General features: G+C 39.9%; 1 protein-coding gene across 7 annotated transcripts in view; it reads right to left on the bottom strand.

The window, feature by feature from the left end:
- Positions 1-19,972, bottom strand: part of DNAJC6 (DnaJ heat shock protein family (Hsp40) member C6) — a 121,327-nt gene that overhangs the window by 25,735 nt on the left and 75,620 nt on the right. For all 7 annotated transcript variants that reach the window (XM_081056006.1, XM_081056007.1, XM_081056008.1 and 4 more), the window contains exons 2-8: positions 14,883-15,033; positions 13,752-13,801; positions 13,498-13,646; positions 6,604-6,726; positions 1,986-2,119; positions 1,255-1,449; positions 272-389 (exon numbers count right to left, since the gene is read on the bottom strand). In XM_081056006.1, coding sequence (XP_080912132.1) covers positions 272-389; positions 1,255-1,449; positions 1,986-2,119; positions 6,604-6,726; positions 13,498-13,646; positions 13,752-13,801; positions 14,883-15,033 — 920 coding nt within the window. The remainder of the gene's footprint in view (positions 1-271; positions 390-1,254; positions 1,450-1,985; positions 2,120-6,603; positions 6,727-13,497; positions 13,647-13,751; positions 13,802-14,882; positions 15,034-19,972) is intronic.

Here is a 19,972-nt window from a genome sequence, read left to right on the forward strand (position 1 = left end):
TATAAAAAAGGTACAAGCTTCCAAAGAGCAAGATTTGCCAGAAGTTCTAGAGCTGCTACCCTCCGGCAAAGTCATCTGGGCAAGTTACAAACTTGCTGCGTCTGTTTCCTCCCCTGTAAAATGAGGAAGATGGGCATAAGCCATCTTTAAAGGCTCCATCTGATTCTAAAACCACAAGTCACTCAAACTCAAAGTGAAGAAGAGGAAAGACTGAAATACTCCTATTGCAGGTTCAGAGAAGCTTACGCCATGATTCTTCCTGAAACCATACCTTGGCCTGTAGCCGGCTCCCAATGGTTGACCTCAAGTGATACATGGAAACAACCACATCTCCTTGCACAGTGATGCTCAAGGGAATGAAGATTTTCCCATCTTGGACACGGTATTCTCTTCAAACAGAGACAAAAACATACATAAACAGAGTCCAATTTGGTACAATTGCACAGGTAAAGGGACCTGTTGGCCCAGGCCTGGACCCAAGAACCACTTCCTATCTTGAGCAAAGTCAGGAGGAGCACAGCCAGTGCCAACCTGTTCTGCCATGGGATGGCGTTGGTCTGGTGCCAGGGCCTCTCTCTCCATCCCATCCAGACTTCCAGATACATCAGTCGCCTATCCCTATTTTTCAGATCTCGTCTTCAGGTACATCTTACCCTGATGTACCTGCCTTTCCCTAACTTGAAATTAATGGTAAAAGCAGAGAAAAAGGGAACAAAAAGTTCAACTGAGATCAGGATGAAACCAGCAAAGAAATGCTCTATGAAGGTATTGGATACCAGTCCTCAAATTCAGTCTATTCTAAACTCATTTTCATTTCCTGTTACCATCCACTCCCTTCTCTCCACGATCCCTACCACCTCCCACTAGCACCTGCTCTTTCCTATAGATTCTATAACTTCTTTAATTATATCACCATCTACCTAGCTGCTCACCTAGAAACTGCATTCATCCATTATCCTCACCAGCTTTCAAGGTCATCCTCTTCTTAAATGTCCAGGTCCTCTGTCCCACACCACTGTGTTAACCCTCATTACAGCTCATGTTAGTCCCTCAGCTTGTATCACTATTTGAAAGGGGGCTATGATGTCCCTTGATGCAGCTGTGCTTTTCTTATGATTACCGTCTCTGTTAAACACATTTTTTTTAATATCAGGCATTTCACAAAGATGCAGTCCGAACAGGAAGAATACGACCTGACTTACAGAAGAATTGAGCCGTTCACAAGAAGACGCGAAGAAAAGTAGCATGACTTACTTCATTCGTTCAAAATCTGCGCAGGTTGTATATATTTTGGTTTCTCCGATCAGTACATCACAGTAAGGGCGACATCCATTTCTCTGTTTGTTAAAAAAAGGGACTGGACTGACAGTGATCGACTTAATCGTGAGAGGCTTGAAGTGAGGGCGGTAGGGTTTGTCGGCGAGGAGGTCACACATATAGCCCAGGTATCTGAAACAAAAGATTCTCATTTTATTGGCGCCCACCACACCAGAAGAAAGAAGCAAGCAATTGAGCTTTACTATGAAGTTTGTTTTTGTAATTTAATTTTCAATAAAAATTTACTGTTAATTTCTTAAATATGAACTAGCAAAAGAGCATGCAGCCAGAAATTTAGAAAAGCTTTTATCTAATGACACTGCTGTGCTTCCCCTAAAGAACTGATAAAAGGGTACTTATTAAATGAAAAAGCTTGTAGGAGCTTTATACAAGGTCAGTTTTGAACATCTAGTCCTATTTGATCTAGCAGATTAAATGTATCAGTTAAAGGCTGGCATTGGAAAAATTCTACAATTTTATCATCAGAAGCACTTCTTTTAATCCAAAAAGGTAAGGAGATACAATTTAAATAAGAGAAAGGAAGAAACTCCGACTAAAGAGAAGATGATAAGTCAATTATCCTAAAAGGGTTTTTTTTCTTTTTTTTTTAAGTACATGATACCAATTAGACCATGTCTGTGCCCACCCCTGCACCTAGCTTACTTTACCTCCTATGGGATGGTGAAAGTCCAATTCCTGGTCGCTTTGCATATAATAACCGAACAGCTGGACCAGGAGTAGAGTAGAGATTACAAAAAATGAACATAGCACCAACCAGAATTGACGATGCTGCTCGTCCATCCTGCCAAAGAAAATGCATAAACTTGTCATAAACATGGCCCATCCAATTACCCACTCACCACTAAGAATAGCTGTACTTGCCATTAAAAGAGAAGGGTCGGGGGTGGGGTGGGGAGAGAGGAGAGAAACACTTCTCACTGGGCACGTCTGTCAATTCAAAATTATTTACTTGAAAATCAAAATATGTCCCAGCTATTCAAATCACAAAGCAGAAAGGAAAGACTGACTCTTAGGGTGAAATTGACTCTCTACTAATCTAAGAAACCCAGCAATATAAATTTGAGTTGCATGTATTTACTGAAAACTAACCTAGTCTTCAAAGTAACTTTGGACTTGTGGCATCAGAGCTAACAGGGGAGGTTGGATTAGGGCTGGAGGTAGAGTTTATAGGTTAGATAAATGCTGCTTTTTGGAATATATTTCCCACAAAATTTATTCCTAGAGTCATATAAAATCATATAAAAGAAGCTTCGCCTGATTCAACCTTATTCAATAGATGAATACATGTAATAACATTCCTGATAGATGGTGACCCGACCTCTTCTAGAATATTTTAAGTGACAAGGAGCTTACTGCTACTTGAAGTAGCCCAGTCCAGTTTACAAAGTTCTTTCTTATAGTGAATATATTGAGTTGAAGTCTGTGCCCCTCAACAATCCTCATTCTTCCTTCTGTGAGGACCAAGAGAAAACGGACTCCTTTCCCCCTCTGACAGCCCTCACATATCTGAATACCTTCCCTTTCCATCAACACTTTTATTTTCCTGGTTAAAAACACACCCAATCTGTGATGGCTGATTTTGCGTCAACTTGATTGGGCTAAGGGATGCCCAGATAGCTGGCAAAACATTATTTCTGAGTGTGTCTGTCAGGGTGTTTCTGGAAGAGATCAGCATTTGAGTCTGTAGACTGAGTAAAGAGATCAGTCTTCCTCAAAGAGGGCTGAGGGAGGGGGGCACCGTCCAATCTGTTGAGGGCCCAAATAGAACAAAAAAAGCAAAGGAAGGGCAAATCCTCTCTCTTCTTAAGCTGGGACATCTATCTTCTCTTGCCCTCAGACACTGGAACTCTTGGATTTGGGGCCTTCCCCTGGATCTAACACCAATGGTTAGACCCCAGGATCTAACACCAATGGTCCCCTTGGTTGTGAGGGCTTCAGACAGACTAAATTATATCACTGGCTTTTTTGGTTCTCCAGCTTGCCGAGGGCAGACTGTGGGATTTCTCATCCTTCACAACCACGTGAGCCAATTCCTGTAAAAATTCTCTCAATATTGCTCTCTATGTATCCTATTGGTTCTGTTTCTCTGGAGAACTCGGCTAATACACAGTCCCTTCAATTCTTCCTCATTTGATATTCCATTTTAAGAGACATCATAATTTAATGCACTTGTTCTGAACAAGACTCCAGTTTTAAAACAACAATCTTAAATGTGCTGCCCAGATGTAAAATGCAAGCTATGACGTGTTCTGACCAAACTAGAGAGGAAATATTATTTTCCCTAGTTGGGATACTGTGTTTGTATTAACATAACCCTAGGCCAAGCTAGTTTAAATGCAGGCTAAGTCACACCATGAGCCCTGATTGAACTTTCGATCCACTAAAACCCCTAGTTCTTTTTCAGATGATGTGTTAAGCTAATAGACAAATATGTTTAATCATTTAGAACCAGAATTCAAGACTGTACATTCATCCTACGTTTAATTTCATATTGTTAGTTTCTGTTCACTGACCAACCTGAAAAAACTTTTTAAAAGTCCAAATTCATTATGTGACCCTCCCAGTCTAAGAAAATGAATAAGCTTGACGGCGACGTCTTTATCAAAGTTGTTAATAAAAAGGTGAAGCAAATGCAACCTTGGGAGGCTGCTGATGTATTAATGTGTTAACAATCTAGTTCAAGTTTCTCTACCTTGATTATAAGAAACTCGGAAATATCTTGCAGAAATCCAATAAATGATCTCTACTAATTCTATAAGTCTTGTTGCAAAAAGTTCAGTTGGTTTGATATGTATGTTCATAATGAAAGAATTTTAGGGTTTTTGGTAAGAGCTGAAAATCATCTGTGCAAAAATTTATGGGAATTTCGCCTGAACTGCCATCAGGCTCACCAGCCTGTAACTTTCCAGGATCAACCTCCTCCGTCTTTTGAGGGGGAAAAAAAATCTCTCTCCGCTTGCCTGGCACCTCTTCTTCCAATTTCCTCATATCACATAATGAATCTGTGACTGCTTTTCCTAGTGCTTTAGACATTCTGTCACATAATTTAAGCTAGCCAGTGGATTATTTTGTTAAGTACTGTGAGGCTCTTTTACTATCTCACTGCCGATCAGCTTTGTCTTAGTTATCACTGTTCTTCTCTTTCTAGCTTTGATATTTGTTCCTCCTGATAAAGGATCAGAGTAAAAGGCGTTAAGATTATATCTGTGTCTCAAGCATTTGTGGTCGTCCTTATTCCAAGGACACGTGTTTTTTTTTTAAAGACATTTTTCTCAACTTAATTCTTTTTAGGTTTTAGCCTTCTTGACACTCTTTTAACAGGCTCATGGTGTTTGGATATGCGTCCCCCCCTTTTATCTGTAGGTCTTTTAAATTTTTTTATTAAAAGTCGAGTATATGCTTATTATTTTTGATAATAGTGTGGATAAGTTAAAAACAAAAGTTCCCACCTCCAGCTTCCATTCTACTTCCCAAAGCCTTGCTGCTTCCCAAAGCCAAATCATGAATGTCCTTTTTCAGGAGCCTCAAAAGCAGCCTAAGGAGTCATAGTATCTTGTCTGCCTCTTCTCTCTTCTTCATTGGGTTTTTCGTCTTTAGGATTGCATCATTAGAACAGAAAGCCTCTCATCTCTTGTGAACCGTCTTCCCTTACAAAGCCATCTGACCAGGCTCTCTGAACTTTTAGAAAGTTCTCGCATGAAAAGAAAATCACTAAGGTGCCTAAAGACGGCTAAGTCCCTAACGGTAACCTGCCCCATTGCACAATCTGCTATGCCTCAGAAAAGAAAACTTTTTGGCCTTTAATATTCAACTACTATGAACACCAAGTGTTCTTCCTTTGTTGCCAGGAGTTTAGGGATGTGTAGTGGAAAGAAAAAAATATGTTCTTCTGCTTTCTTCCTTCTTAGCCAACTGGCTCTCAAGAAGGGGGCAGCGTGGGGTGCAGAGAAATCATCAAGTAAGATCATAGTGAAAAAATGTATATCCCATGAAGTTTATAGAAGCAATGACTATTTCCAGTGTTTATGCTCAGATTCCACTTGTGTGTTATTTTTTCATGTTGTCTGTCAATCACGTATTCAAATCTTTCACACCTGGGGTGCAAAGGTGACAAAAGACTCAGTCCTTGTGCCAAGATGCTCATAGTCTAGTGGGAAACAGGCAGATTACCAGTATGATGATGCAGTGTATAAAATGCCACAGAAGGCATTTAGATATACAGTGGAAAGTCCATATTGTGAAAATACTCAAAAGGGGCAGAAAGATTTTACTGGAAGTTGAGTTTTCTTTCTTTTTTTTTCGTTGTTTCTCATCTTTATTTTCACATCCATTTTTTGATGGCTCAAATCCTCTCCCAATAGAACTGAAAGAAGAGAGCCAGTCAGATGGTGGGGGATTAAGTTTGGTTAGGTCACTTAACTTGAAGACCCACATGAGAGGAGAATACTTGTTACAAGGGATAGCCATTATTGGTGTCTCTTTTGGTCAAAAGTTGAGTTTTCAACACTAGGCAAAAGGCCTCCTGAGGAAGGCTAGGGAAAGGGGCTCTATGAAGTCAGTGGTCAGAAAAGCCATCAGTCCCACTGGGAATTGCTATAAAACACAGTCAATCTATGTGACTGCTTACAAGGGCATAGGTGTCTTTTTATTTCATTTTTATTCAAACACAAAAAGTAAGGAAATCATAGGGAATATAGTCAATACTGTAATAACAATGTATGGTGTCAGGTGGGTACTAGACCTATTGAGGTTATCACTATTTAAGTCATACAAACGTCTAATCACCATGTGGTACACCTGAAACTAATATGATGTGGTACGTAAACTGTAATTAAAAAACAAAACAATATATATTTTTTAAAAAAGAAAAATAAATATGTGTTTATGTCAACTTTATTCCACACAATTCAATGTGGAATAAAGTTTATGTCAACTTTATTCCACACAATTCAATTCAATGGTATTTTTACCTGTGCAACCACAGCTCTTGTTTCTACCTCTTTTATAATACTAAGCACATTCCGGAGGCCCTGTATGATGTGGGTTGTGTACATATCTGCCTCCCACTAGTACTCAAATTTTAAGACAAGAATATTAAGGTCATCTCTCATTTTTATATCCCTCAGATCACTTAATTCCTAAGAAGGAGCTCAATAAATTATAATTCAACATAAATGTTACCTGTTCACCAGTCTGTATAGAGCTGGCTGTTGTTGACCAAACTACACCAAACCACCACAAAGACAACAATAATAAGTTACTCACCAAGCAGTGGACAACACAGACGTTTTTGGGGTTCTGTAATAGCCAGTTGTACATATTCCGACACACAGCAAAAAGGTTGTGCAGACTGGGGGCCTGCCTAATGGGCCAGCTGCATTCTGAGACCTAAGGGGACACAGAAAAAGGAAATGAGTTCCCCTAGGACTTCCTCTCCATAACCAGGTATCCCACCAAACCACTTCTTCTGGAAGTAATACTCTATCCTCTTTTAACATAGCCAGGAAGGTCTGAGAACAGGATCCCACCATAGAAAGAAGAGTTGTTTCATCCAGTAATTTTTTAATTAAAAAATTCTGTTTCAGGTAAGGTATGAAAACACATTTTGAAATATAGTTTAAATCCAACTAGACCATATAAACTACGTATTTGGTTTTTTTTTTTCTGTGAGGTTCCACTAAATTTTCTTTCAATGAGCAATAATTGCCCCTCAGATAAACCTCAATGACTATAATACTACCACTGTGCAAATTTAATTTCTAGTAAGTACAAAATGTTTTGACCTGCCTACTAGATGTTTAATTATAGGTTTATCTTATAAATTCTGCACTATTCCTAATTTTATCCCAGCTCTCACGATAACACGAAAAATGCTGAAGAGCGAGTCAAAGCTTATTCACGGTCCTTATTTCTTTCTATCCTAATGATGGTACCCACAATTCCATGGGGTCAACCTTCAGGATTTTCATTCAATACACACATTCATTTAACAGATTATATAGCATAAACTATGTTCCAAGAATTCTGCTCAGCTCTGATCTGTGTAACAATCATATAAGACAGGTATTATGGCCCCATTTTGTAGATAAGAAAACTGTACCAGCATTGCAACCTGGTCTTCTGAATATAAATCATTGTGCTACAACAGTCTACTAGTTGACACGATCATTTGCCTCAAAATACGAGGCATGAGCCCTCATTGATTAGATACTCATTAATTTAACTAAAAAACAATAAAGAGAAGCTTAGACCTGGGCAAACTTTGTGACCTCTTTAAGCCTTTCTTCATACAAGGTGGTTAATGATACCCAGCTGACAGGGTTGTACTACATGAGAATGTATTTCAAGGACTTAGCTCAGTATCTGACACACACAAAGTGATCAATAAATGCTTGTTGTTGTTGTTGTTGTTGTTATTATTATTATCAGGTAACTGCCAATGCCAAAAATGTTTGGAAAAAAAATGAATGACACTCTATGGTGAGAGCGAAATCTAAAGGGTCAGATTATACAAGGCCTTTGTTAAGAGCTGGGAGAAGTATTTAAGAAAAAGAGCGACCCTCAGATCTGCATTTCCAAAGCCGTCTCAAGATCCAGTATGGATGGTGGATGACATGAGAGCAGTCATGGAAACCAGTGAGGAGGCAGCTGAGGAGTCTATGTAAGGGATGATGGCGGCTCAGACTTAGAAAGTAGCAGTGGTGTTCAAAACGATTTGAGAGATTCACGAAATAGAGGGGGAGTGGAACACCTACCCAAGACTAGATGATTGATCACATGGTGGCACTGAGTGTGGAGGGGTGTATTTGAGAGAAAGAAAGGAGAGAAAGAATCAAGGCTGACTCCAGGTTTCGAGCTGGAATGGCTGGATAAAAGAATGGGAGCAGATGCCATTTGTTGATGTAGGGAACTCTGGAGAAAGAATCGGTTTTATGTCAATGGTGTCATCAGAAAGTGCTCTGCAACACTAACACCACTGGCCTAAGAAAACCCAAATGTCTCAAACATTTAACAGTGGGGAAAAGGAAGTAGGAGCAATCTGTTTGGTTTGCCCTTTTCTGGTAACCAAATAACAACCAGTCAAAATACAAATGGGAAATTATGTATGGTCTCTGTAGAGCTGACATCTGAAAACAAACACGTGGCATTTCTCTCTCTCGGGCTGCCAAGAAAGCCCTTTTTTTTTTTTTTTGGTTAATTTATAACTCTTTTTCTACAAGATGATTGTGGGGTAGTGGCAGGGGACCTTTCAGGACTCCCATTTTCCTTTATCTTTGGGAATGACAGATGCAGTTTGTTAAACAAACTAGTTGAAATGCTTGACACAGTTACCAAATAATCCACGGTGTTCCAGTACTCGGCCTCTGTTGATTCTAACTCTGTAACAGATTGCCCCTTTTATCTACCATCGTTCAGGTCTGTTTCTGGCCCAGTCTTTGCCCCCAGATAGATTCCCCTTTGATGTATTCTCAAAGAACGGAGACGATATACTGATTTTTTAAACTAATAATAACAAAAATGGGGAAGATAAATTTTACCATCAGAGAAATTGCAAAATGTACATCTGTACAAACTGCTTCCTGTTTGCAATGTTTTCTCTTCCCTGGTAAATCCCTATTCATCCTTCCAAACCTAAGGTCAAGCGCTCTCTTATCTCTGACAGTTTCTTTCACATCCACAGGCAGAAATGTTTCATCAACTCGGTCATCCTTGTATCCATACCCTTGTTCATTTTCATTTATTACAGCTTTTATCAGTAGAGCAATATGTTAAGACCATAGGCTGGGTTTTCACCTTGCCTTTACCACTTACTACCTAATTAACCTTTAAAAAGCTACTAACCTCTCCAAGCCTCAGTTCTCTTGTGTGTAAAGTGAAAACAGACATTACAAAATTGTTGTGAGAGTTAAGTAGCACAAGGTAAACACAGTAAGTGCCAGCTTACTGTCAAGCTGTATTCAAATTAACTGTTTATGTCTGTCTCCCATCTAGACATTCAGCTCTATGAGAAGAGAGACCATAACTTATTTCATTTTTGTGACCCAAACCCAGTGTGCACGTGCTAGTTAAACGGCAGGCGCTCAGTAGGGATTTACTGAGTGAACGAATGACCCTCACGTGGCAATCTTTTCTTGTAATAAAATTTGTCTACATATGCAATCTCTTAAGGGAAAAAAAAGTCAAATCAATTTTGTTGTTTTAGATCACAATCATGTAAAAGTGTTGGAAATTTGTTTTCCCAGGTTGTATTTTTAAACCTTTTAGAAACTGTGTGTCACCCATGCAAACACTAAGTGTCAATGTCTATGCTAAGCCTCAGCTAAAAGTTGGCTAAACTGTTCTTAGCACAACAGGCTAATAGCTCCACAATCATTAAATCAATCAAGTAAATACTATTAATTGAAAGTGCTCCATAATCACATATTTACTTGACATACAATTATACATCATTAAGCAAACATACAATTACAATTTTTTAAAAGTATGTGCTCTTTCCAAAAGGGAAAAAACATGAAGTCATAAATAAACCCAAAACATTTTCAAAAGGAATTCAGTCACTGCAAACTGGTATTTTTGTTTCGGTTTGGTGGTTGGTTTTAGCTTTCTAGGATTCACAGCTTCATGCAATAAGCAAAGTCTTGGGGCATGTGACACTTCACTCTGCCACCTCTAGTCCCTTTGGGCAGCTCCTGGAGCTGCACAGCATCAGAGAATGCCACATGGATCACAGGGCTGCCATGATATCACCCAGGGGGGAAAGAGACCAAAACAGTACCCGGGCTGGATACTATTTCAATCTTCACGTCTCCATCGCCCCAAGCACGAGATAAGATGGCATAAGCATCCACTTGTTGAGCATACAAGCAGCAAAAGGTGCTATGGCAAATCACACGGCAGAGCCATATCCAGAGTTTTAAGAACCCTGGAGGGAAGGGGTATTTCAGTCAGTCATTTATTGTGGCATTTCATTATTACCAATGTTAATCATGGCTACCACCCACTGAAGGCTTACTCTAGGCCAGACACTGCTATCACATGTATTCCTGAAGCAAATCTACAGAAAAATGTTCTAAGTATTTATGAGATAGGTATTCTATTGTCATCCCCACTTTATACAAAAGAAAACGGAGTCTCTGAATAGGTGAAGTAACTCACCCAGAAAGAGAAACAGCTGAGATGGGAGCCTATGGTAATTTTTTTTAAAGTTTAAAATTTGTGTATGTTTTACAAATTTTACCTCAATAAAAATAATAAAATTTGTGTACTTTCTATGATACTATGCTGTCTGATAACTACTTACTCCCATTCCATCTTACATTTGTGGGGCTTTCTGTGATGGCTGTATTTTACCAAATGTCTTTACCAATTCACTGAAACCTGCAGAGTTAGAATACGTGGATTGATGGTCCTCTGGCTCTCAGGCCAGGGATCTTTTTTTTCCTACCCAATCATTTCCTGTCCTTACAATGATGCATGGTGGTAGAGGGAAAGATGAAGCATAAGCTGTAAGGTCATTCCTCTATGGCCAACCCCTTCACCAACCAGCAAACCACACCAGAAATAATGGGGACTTTGGTGAACTCTGGAAGGAAGAGGGGGGAAAAACGGTTGACTTTCATATAATCACGACCCCAAGATGATAATATATTTTCCAAAAAATCAAGCTGTTCCCAAAAGGGAAGAAATCCTACAAGATAATAAGATGAAGCTGGAGAGGCAGGCAGAAGCCAGATGATGAAGAACCTCTAAGATTCATTATATAATTTTCACAGAAAAGAATAACCCCACATCTTGCAGCTATGCAAGACTTACTCATGCTTCAAAGTTTTCACTGCTGTCTCCCTTCATTAAACTCCCTCAGGAGATAGTGTACATATTTTTTGCATTTGTCCTGGGTTGTATTATTTAGAATGTCCTGGGTTCTCTCTCCAATGAGGCTTAAGTGCCTTGAGAACAAGAACTAAATATTTATTTTATACCTATGTGTTTAACAATTCTTGACACATTCATTCTTCTGAGACATTTTAGCCATGCCAGGCACTATTCTAGATAGCAAATAAAATAAACACGCTTACTGCCTTTCTTGGGCAAGTGAGAGCAGCCTGCAGCAGATGTAATTCGCTGTGTAATTCCTGGTTCCTTTGGTAAGACTGTAAAGATGGGTCACAAAATATGTAGTTACAGTAATAGATACCTTTCTTTAGATATCTTTACAGAGACTGCTTTTACAAATACTACCCAAACAGGTATCTTCGTATGTACAAATGCCTCCATAATGATGTTATATCTTTATTTACTTCCAGAGGGAAAATGGTCCAGACTGTCACAGATCTTTCAAGATCAAATATAATTTCCACAAAACATTAGGCAGGATGTTCCACAGCCCTTCAGCTATGAAAATGATGGCACTGAGTCTCCAAACAAGAAAAAAAAATCAATTCAAAAGACCTGCATCTGAATTAGAAACAAAATATCAACCCACATTTTTATTTGACATTGATTCCCTTGTTCTGAATTAGGTAATAGAAGGAATAAGGGATGGAAGGGCAGTTAATTATAGGGAATTTTAAAGCACTGCATTTAAAATCTGCATTGTAGAATGCCAATTTAGACCAAACCCCTTCAGAATGGTTTTATCAGTGCTTCTCCGAGAGCGGTCCCCAGGGTGACAGAGGAGTAGCACCCAGGAAGTTATGAGCTATGCAGATTCTCACCGCACTCCTGTCCTGCCAAATCAGAAGTGCTGGGCCTGGGTATGTAACAAGCCCTCTAGGTGATTCTGGTATACACGAAAGTTTGAGAACTACTGGATTACCTCTTGGCTATTCAGGAACACTCTGAGAAGAGAGTCCTTAAAAGACTCTCCCTTATCTTACTGAACAATAGGGCAGAAAGGGGTCTTAGAGAACATACAAATCAACCTTCTTGTATTTTTTCATGGACCTGGAAACTGAGGCCCAGAGATTATGAATGGCAACTGAGATTTGGAGCACAGTGTGTCTGGCGTCAAAACTGAGATCCTAGATAAAAAGCATGGACAACCAGCTAACATTTTACAGATTTAAAATCAAGTTTCACTTTTAAAGGTTCCCATGTACAAAGAAAACCCTTTCTATTTATGAATAGACCCAGATGTCACTGCAGAACCAACCACAGAGAAAAGCGAAGTCAAGATATTTGAAGATGTTCTTGAGAGAGAGAAAAAGCCTTCTTTTAGTGAGTAAATCAAGAAGTCAGTGGCCAGAAATGTCAGGCTTGACATCAGATTCAAACCAAAGGCAGCTGTCATGCTCCTTAGCCAGCCTGAAACTAGGACTATTTCGCTGCCTAGTTCTAAAAGCTCCTTAGGAGGACAACCCAGCTTATCCAGGTAATACTGTCAGCCCAGGGTAATGGTGAAGATCACAAGCCTTAGGCTACTTACTAGTTGTGTGGTCTTGGGCAAGGTACCTTACCTCTTTGTGCCTCAGTTTCTCCAGCTACCCCAGAGGACTGTGGAGAGAGTTTAATGAGATACTACATGTAAAGTTCTTGGCCCAGTATATATGCTCTGTAAGTGTTGGCTGCTACTCTCACGACTATTAATATTAGTAATATCATTACCAACTCTACAACATAGATTGAAAAAACACTTATGAAAGAAGCACTTCTACTGAATGTCAGAAAGCGATTTCCATTAATACTGGTGTGTCTGTACTGGTCTAGCCACACTGCCTTATCGTGATGCCCAAGGAGCAATCAGGAAGAGTTAAAAGCCTAATTAGTGTTACCAAAGAACGGGCGCCAAACGCCTTAGGTAGCAGTTCAGTCTCCAACCGAGCCTCGCAGCGATGTGCCCTCACAACTGAGCAACCAAGCACCACTGAGCAACCAAGCACAACCAAGCACAAATACCATCCCAAATCAGGTGGTATTTCATGGACAGATAAACATTCCTGCAAATATCTTCACCCAAAGAAACCCTTCAGCCTATCTCATTACAGCCTAATAAATATTTTGTGGCTAGAAATGTGCAGAGTTTGTAGTTTTTCAGCTTTATGGGTCTAAGGGCAAAGGCTTTGAGGACAGCTCTTAAGAGGAAATCGGGGGAAAAAAGGAAAAAGAGGAAATCGATCGTCATGTCTTCAGCCATGTGATCCCAGAGCGACAATTGCTTACCCTGCTGTGAAACTTGGCAGTTCGATAAGACTTGGGCGACAGATTGTACACCGTGTAGTGGTCCAGATGTCTGGAATCCAAAAAGCTTCGAATGTCATCAACTTGATTCCTGAATCCTATGTCAACACTGTCCAGAGGGAAGGACATCACTGGGAGGGTCACACAGAAAGAAAAATGGGTGAAACAGCTCTGTTGTCATGAGGGGCAGCGACTGAAAGCTGACTCGGAGCAGTTCACAAATACGGGCAACTTACCAATAATTCTGGAGGTAACGTAAGTGAAGTCTAAATCTCCCTTCGTGTAGCTGGAAGCGAAACAGGAAAGGGCACTCATTAAAACAACCTAAATATGCCAAGCTCTCTGTCTCTCAATCACTGGCCCATCATCAGCTGGGACACTTCTGTCTAGCTAGCACATGTTGACTTCCCTCAAGGTCTTCTCTCTAACAAGGAAGCACTGTTGAGAGCAGACAGCCCGCACCCTAAAGAGAATAAATCTACCACCCCAACCGGTGTACCCTAATACCCTTTGTAGATAACACTTTATAAACAGAAGCCACTCAAAATAAAGAGCAATGCTTATTTATTAACACTGACTGTTCCAGCCTCTTTGCACATAGGAAAATATCTCTCGTAAGTGTCGGCAGCTAGGGGTAGGGCAGGAAGGGACGGAGAAAGAACAAAGGACCTCTTCTCTTTGTCTATGAGGCCCTAGTTGGGGATCGGAGGTAAGGGATCAACTTTACTTTTGAACAAAGATTAAAACGTTCATTAATATACTGGACTGGACATTTGAATTTCTTATTTAAACTACACCCTTTAACTTCAAGTGACCCCAGAATTTTCTAATACCTAAGAATAAAAAAAGAATTCATATGGCCTGCTGGTAAAAGTTTTCATACAGTGGACAGGTAGAAAACCTCTCCCATTAAATATTTTAAAGAGCTATTAAGATAGAAAACCAAAATTCTGTTTTGATTGCAATCCATGAGTATTGCTTATTCAGACTACATAACCATTAGTATGTCATTTAATTCTCAAACAACCCAAAGACAGGAATCCTACCAGGGTGTACAAGTAAAGCTCAGAGAGGTTAATTAACTTACCTTAGGTCACATGGTTAACAAAGGCAGGTTATGCACCGGAACCCAGGATGTTGTATTTGAAAGCCAGGAATGGCAACAACTAGACTGTCATGTACCAGGGAGCCTGTGCTTGTAGCTTCTGAAGGACTCAACTTTATGGCTTCAGTGACATTGCTCAATCAGATCCCATGCAATTATATCACAAAACCGAGAGTCGTTCAGCCAGACAAGCAGCTGGCAGGTAACCAGATCCTTTGGGGGCACTGAGGTCCATTAACTCAACTGAGAACAACACACCTACCTGGTAACAGATTGTATCACTCTGGAAGATGTGTCTTTGAGGGTGTCTTTCAAGTTGTCCTTCAGGTTACTGAAGAGTCTCCCTGCACCTCCTTTCACCATGTCAAAGAGACCGCCCCCATAGCTGGGCTCCATGTCTGGAGACGAGGCACCTGCCAACGAAAACAGAAAAGGAGGTGATGGCACCGATTACACAGGAAACCGACCCCTCTTTGTTCCCAGATCATCCCTGAGCGTCTGGGACAAACATTCCTGGAAGTTACGTCTGGCACTCAGAACTGAGTGACTCTGGGTTACCCCAGTGCTGCGTGTTCTCAGAGCCCAAAGCAAGGTGCCACCCTCCGTCCCAGGAACAGAAACTTCCAGAGCTGCATATCCTGAACTGCAGCCATGAGTCATATGTGCCCACTGAGCCCTTGAAATGTGGCTACTCCAAACTGAGATGGACTGCGAGTATAACATACACACCAAATTTCAGAGACAGTACCAAAAAAAAAAAAAAAAAAAAAAAAAAGAACGCAAAGTAGCTCATAACATGCTTACATTCATTACATGTTGAAATGACAGTATTTGGGATCTTCTGAATTAAACAGATTATGCTCTTAAATTAATTTCACTTGTTCCTTTTCACTTTTTTAATGTGGATACCAGAAAATTTTAAATTATATATGTGGCCTGCGTTATGCTTCTTTCAGAGAGTGCTGCTCCAGAGAGCCTGCCAAGGGAGAGCAGCAGGAGGCGTAGAAATGAGTCCAGGGCCTCCTCGACCCTTTGATGGAGCTGACTGCGAGAAGGCCCACTCCGTAGCTATCCTTCAAAGTAACAGGTCACTCCTACATGGAAAACGTCTTCTGCAGGGCCTTTATTACAGGCCTGAGGCTGCGTGGTGCTCATGAATGTTATGAGGTCACTACCTCAGGTTCTTATCCCTTACAGCTCCATCACTTGGGACTTGCTGGCCCTTTGCGGTTAGCTCCATCCCAGAGTTTCTCAGCCTTGGCACTATGGCCATTTGGGGACAAATCCTTCTTTGCTGAGGGTTGGGGGTGCTGCCTTGTGCATTGTAGTGTTGAGCAACACCCCTGGCCTCTGCCCACTAGAGAGCACCAAGGCATCCCTCCCAGGCCCCCAGTTCCAACAACTAAAAAGGTCTCCAGACATTGGCAAGTATCCCCTGGATGGCAAAATTACCCCCGACTGAACACCACCGCCCACTCTGGCCTATGATACACGAGTGAACGTGTTAATGTGTCACTTCCAGGATCTCCTGGGTCACAGAGAAAGCAGCTTTGGGGCAGAGTTGTCAGCTGAACTTTGCTGAATATGCAGCAGAGTAAGGATTAACACTTTCTTAGTAGGAGCCACCTCATTTCCATTTGGGGAATGTTCATGACCACAACACAGCTTAGCTTATAAAGACCGATACAGGAAAGAAGCAGAAGTCTAATGTAAGCAATGTCCAGAAAGGCTACACAGCCCAGCAGTCAAGAGCATGAGTCAATCTCACCAGGGTTTGGGCCCAGCCTCCCTACTCCTAACTGTGTGACCTTGGGAGGTCAGTCTTTCTAAACCTCTTTCTTCCTGTCTATAAAATAGGGATGAAAATAATGCCTACTTCATAGAAAAAGGTTAAATGAGTGCATATGAAGCTATCAGCATAGTTCCTAAAATAGCTAGGGGCAATGGATTGTAGCTATATTATTATGCCTCATCCTGAAAATCCTGCACTGATATTTTTAACCTTTGGTCACTTTTCAACTACATGATAGCACAGGGCAAGAATGACATCTATTATTTTTTAAAAATTGCAGTATTTATTGTACAGTTTAAAATGTGATAAGAGGATAGAGCTCATGTTAAGTGTTCTTATCAAAAAACAAAACAACACACACACAAAAGAATACAAGGAAATTTTCAGAAGTGATGGATATATTTAGAACCTTTCTTATGGTAACACTATCATAAATCTATGCATATGTCCAAACTCAACAAGATATATACATGAAACGTGTACAACTTTCTGTACACCAATTATAGTTCAACAAAGCTAAAAACGTAAGTTGCAAGAATAAGGAAAGTTGGAGGAGGACTCGAAAGATTAAAATCTTCAAAGACAAATTAACCAAGCCCAACGTGTGGAAGTTAACCTAAACAAACTGTTAAAAAAAAAAAAAGGACATTTATAAGACAACTGGAATTTGAATACTTATTAAGTATTTGATATTAAAAATTTATTGTTAATTTTCAGGTACAATAACGATATTATAGTTATGTTGAAAAAATAGTCCTTATCTTTTAGAATACTAAAACAGTTGTGAATAAGAAATTGCAATCTTTAAGATTTTTTTTCAAATAAAAAAAGAATAAAATACTCATGTACATAAGAACTACAATTGCTAGCATTCATATAGCCCTTACTACCTGTTAGGTCTTATTCTAAGCATTTTACATATACTCACTCATTTAACTCGTAGAATACCTCTGAGGTCAGTAATATTATTCTTGTATTTTCTGTATGAGAGAACTGAAGCACAGAGGTTAACACACTTGTCTAAGGGTATACAGCTAATAAGTTAACAGCATAGGTGGGATTTGAGCCCAACCACGTCCTTCTTTCTTCCCCTACTACTATCCTGAATTTAATATTTATCATTCCAAATAATTTCTTTAAACTTTTGTTACATATGTAGGTATCCATGGGCAATATATTACTATGGTTCTCCAAGCTTTTAAGCTATATATAAATGGTTTTCTATGTGCAGCATTATTTTTTTCACTCCCCATCACTTAAAACTCATCTATGCTGGTACCACATGGAACTTGAGCTCACTTAAAGTACGGATCCATTACCCACTGAGGTTGGACCTTAAGATTGCCCACTAAGATGGACACTAAGGTTGTTCGCTAAAACAAACAAAACACATCAGCTTGATTACATATAAGAGATTCTCTCTAAGTTATACCTTGGAGTGAAATTTCCTAGAAATTAGTAGATAGGAATGCACATCTTCAAATTTCTAGATATTGACAAATCATTTTCCAAAGTAGTCATATCTGTGTAAACTGCTACTAGTAATGTATACGAGCTCCCTCACTCTATATGCTCCTTAACGTTCGACTTTGTCAGACTTTAAAATTTTTAGCAATCTGATGAGTATGAAGCAATATTTCATTTTGTTATTTTATGATTTCCCCAATTAGGAGCGAAGAGGCTTATCTTTTATTGTGTTTACTGGCCAGGTGGCTACACGTTAAATCATACTTGAGGTGCCTACTACTGTCCTACATGCCATTTAGAGGCTCATACATATAGCTATAAATAAATGCTGGCTGTTAGGTCCTTCTATCCTGATCACAAGAGCCAGTGCTGCTTCAGTCACTATTAGGTATCTCTCTGAAAAGGAGGCTCTATTGGAAATTGCAAAGAATAATCAAAGATGATGAATAAGCAAATGAATATATTATTGTTCTAAGGGATGACACCAAATTGATTATTCAGATTTCTCTCTGATTCTCAATTTCATGCTGGAACAGAACTCCACAGCACCAACCTATTAAAAGATATAAATATCCTTGATTATCTAAAAATCAGACTTTCAACATCACTCAGGCTGCACGATCTGCTCATTAGAGCCTTGGAGCCCTGCAGAAACAGAACTATGTGTCAAAGTCCATCTGTAACCTTCATATACCCAAATCATATGTCAAACTAGCCAGGATACAAAAAAAGAGAAGGAAATGATCTGATTTTGCCCTAAAGGTTCTTTTGGGTAGGTATTCTGGTTTTCCCTGATGAGCTACGTGACGGACAGCAGCACAGACCCTCCAAAGGATATCTGAGCATCAGCCAGCTGAGAGAAGAGAAGTTTCAAAAAAATGATACAACAAAGAGGGAAACGGTGCAGTTGGAAAGGGATGCAGGGAAAAAAAAAAAAAAAGACTATAGATCAAGAGTCGACAAACTATGGCCCACGGGCCGAATCCAGCCTGTGGGTTTGGCCTATTTTTTGTACAGTCTGTGAAATCAAAATGGCTTTTTCATTTTAAAACGATTGAAAAAGGTCAAACGAAGAATAAGGTTTAATATAAAAGGCGAAAACAATACGCAGGTCAAATGTTAGTGTCTATAAGTAAAGTTTTACTGGAACACAGCCATATTCATGCCTTTCCATATGGTCCATGGCTGCTTTCATGCTACACGATAGAGCTGAGGGTTGGGACAGAGACCTAATGGCCCCAAAAATCTAAAGTATACACTATCTGGCCCTTTACAGAAGTTTTATCATCCCTGTACCAGATGGTTAAAAAAGACTTGCATTCTTAGGAATCCAGAGCTTACCACTTCTGATACTTTTCTAAGAGCTTCAGCTAAAATGGCACCCAGTGAGAAGAATACCTGGGCTTAATAAAGGGTCCTCAGGAATTTGAAGATCCCAGAGGGTGGGAGCTAAAAGAGCATCAGAGTGCCATCCATCCAATGAGAAAGATCCAGAGCTGTGCCTTGAAGGGTCCAGGTAGATTCTTGTTCTAAGATATCTTGTCATTTTACAATCTAAGCCTACCAAGAGACAAGCACCTTGCCCCACCCCATCATTTCTAAAGGTGTAATCAACAAGTTTTCTTGGGATTCCTATTGTTTACAAGACAACAAGCAGGATCCTTTCCCTCCCAAGCCTTGGGAACTCACCACATGTGTGACCTCACCAGTTCTCACTTGCTCGGTGACATAAAATTTGTTACCTCCTGGGAGAGAATCTCTGCTTCCCAATGAACTGTTAGCTGTTTGCTCCTTTATTTAAACCAAGCTTCATTCCAAAAATGATTTGAGGTGATTTGGTAGTTATTTGGAACAGAATATATTTTTAAGAAGACCAGCACAAATGTTAAGGCAAATGGTCTTAATTGCCTTAATGTAACTAGAAATACAGGAAAAGTTAAGTGTGGCTACTTTTCATACACATCATATTGATTGGTCAGCCATGGGCAAAACACCGTGAGAAGTACTATGAAAAAGGAAGCAAACTATTGACAAAGGCCTTGTCCTGGAGAGTCCATAATGCACAGTGGTTATTCCTCACATATGCTCCCACT

The sequence above is a fragment of the Rhinolophus hipposideros genome (assembly GCF_964194185.1).
Source record: "Rhinolophus hipposideros genome assembly, chromosome: 8".
NCBI lineage: Eukaryota > Metazoa > Chordata > Mammalia > Chiroptera > Rhinolophidae > Rhinolophus > Rhinolophus hipposideros.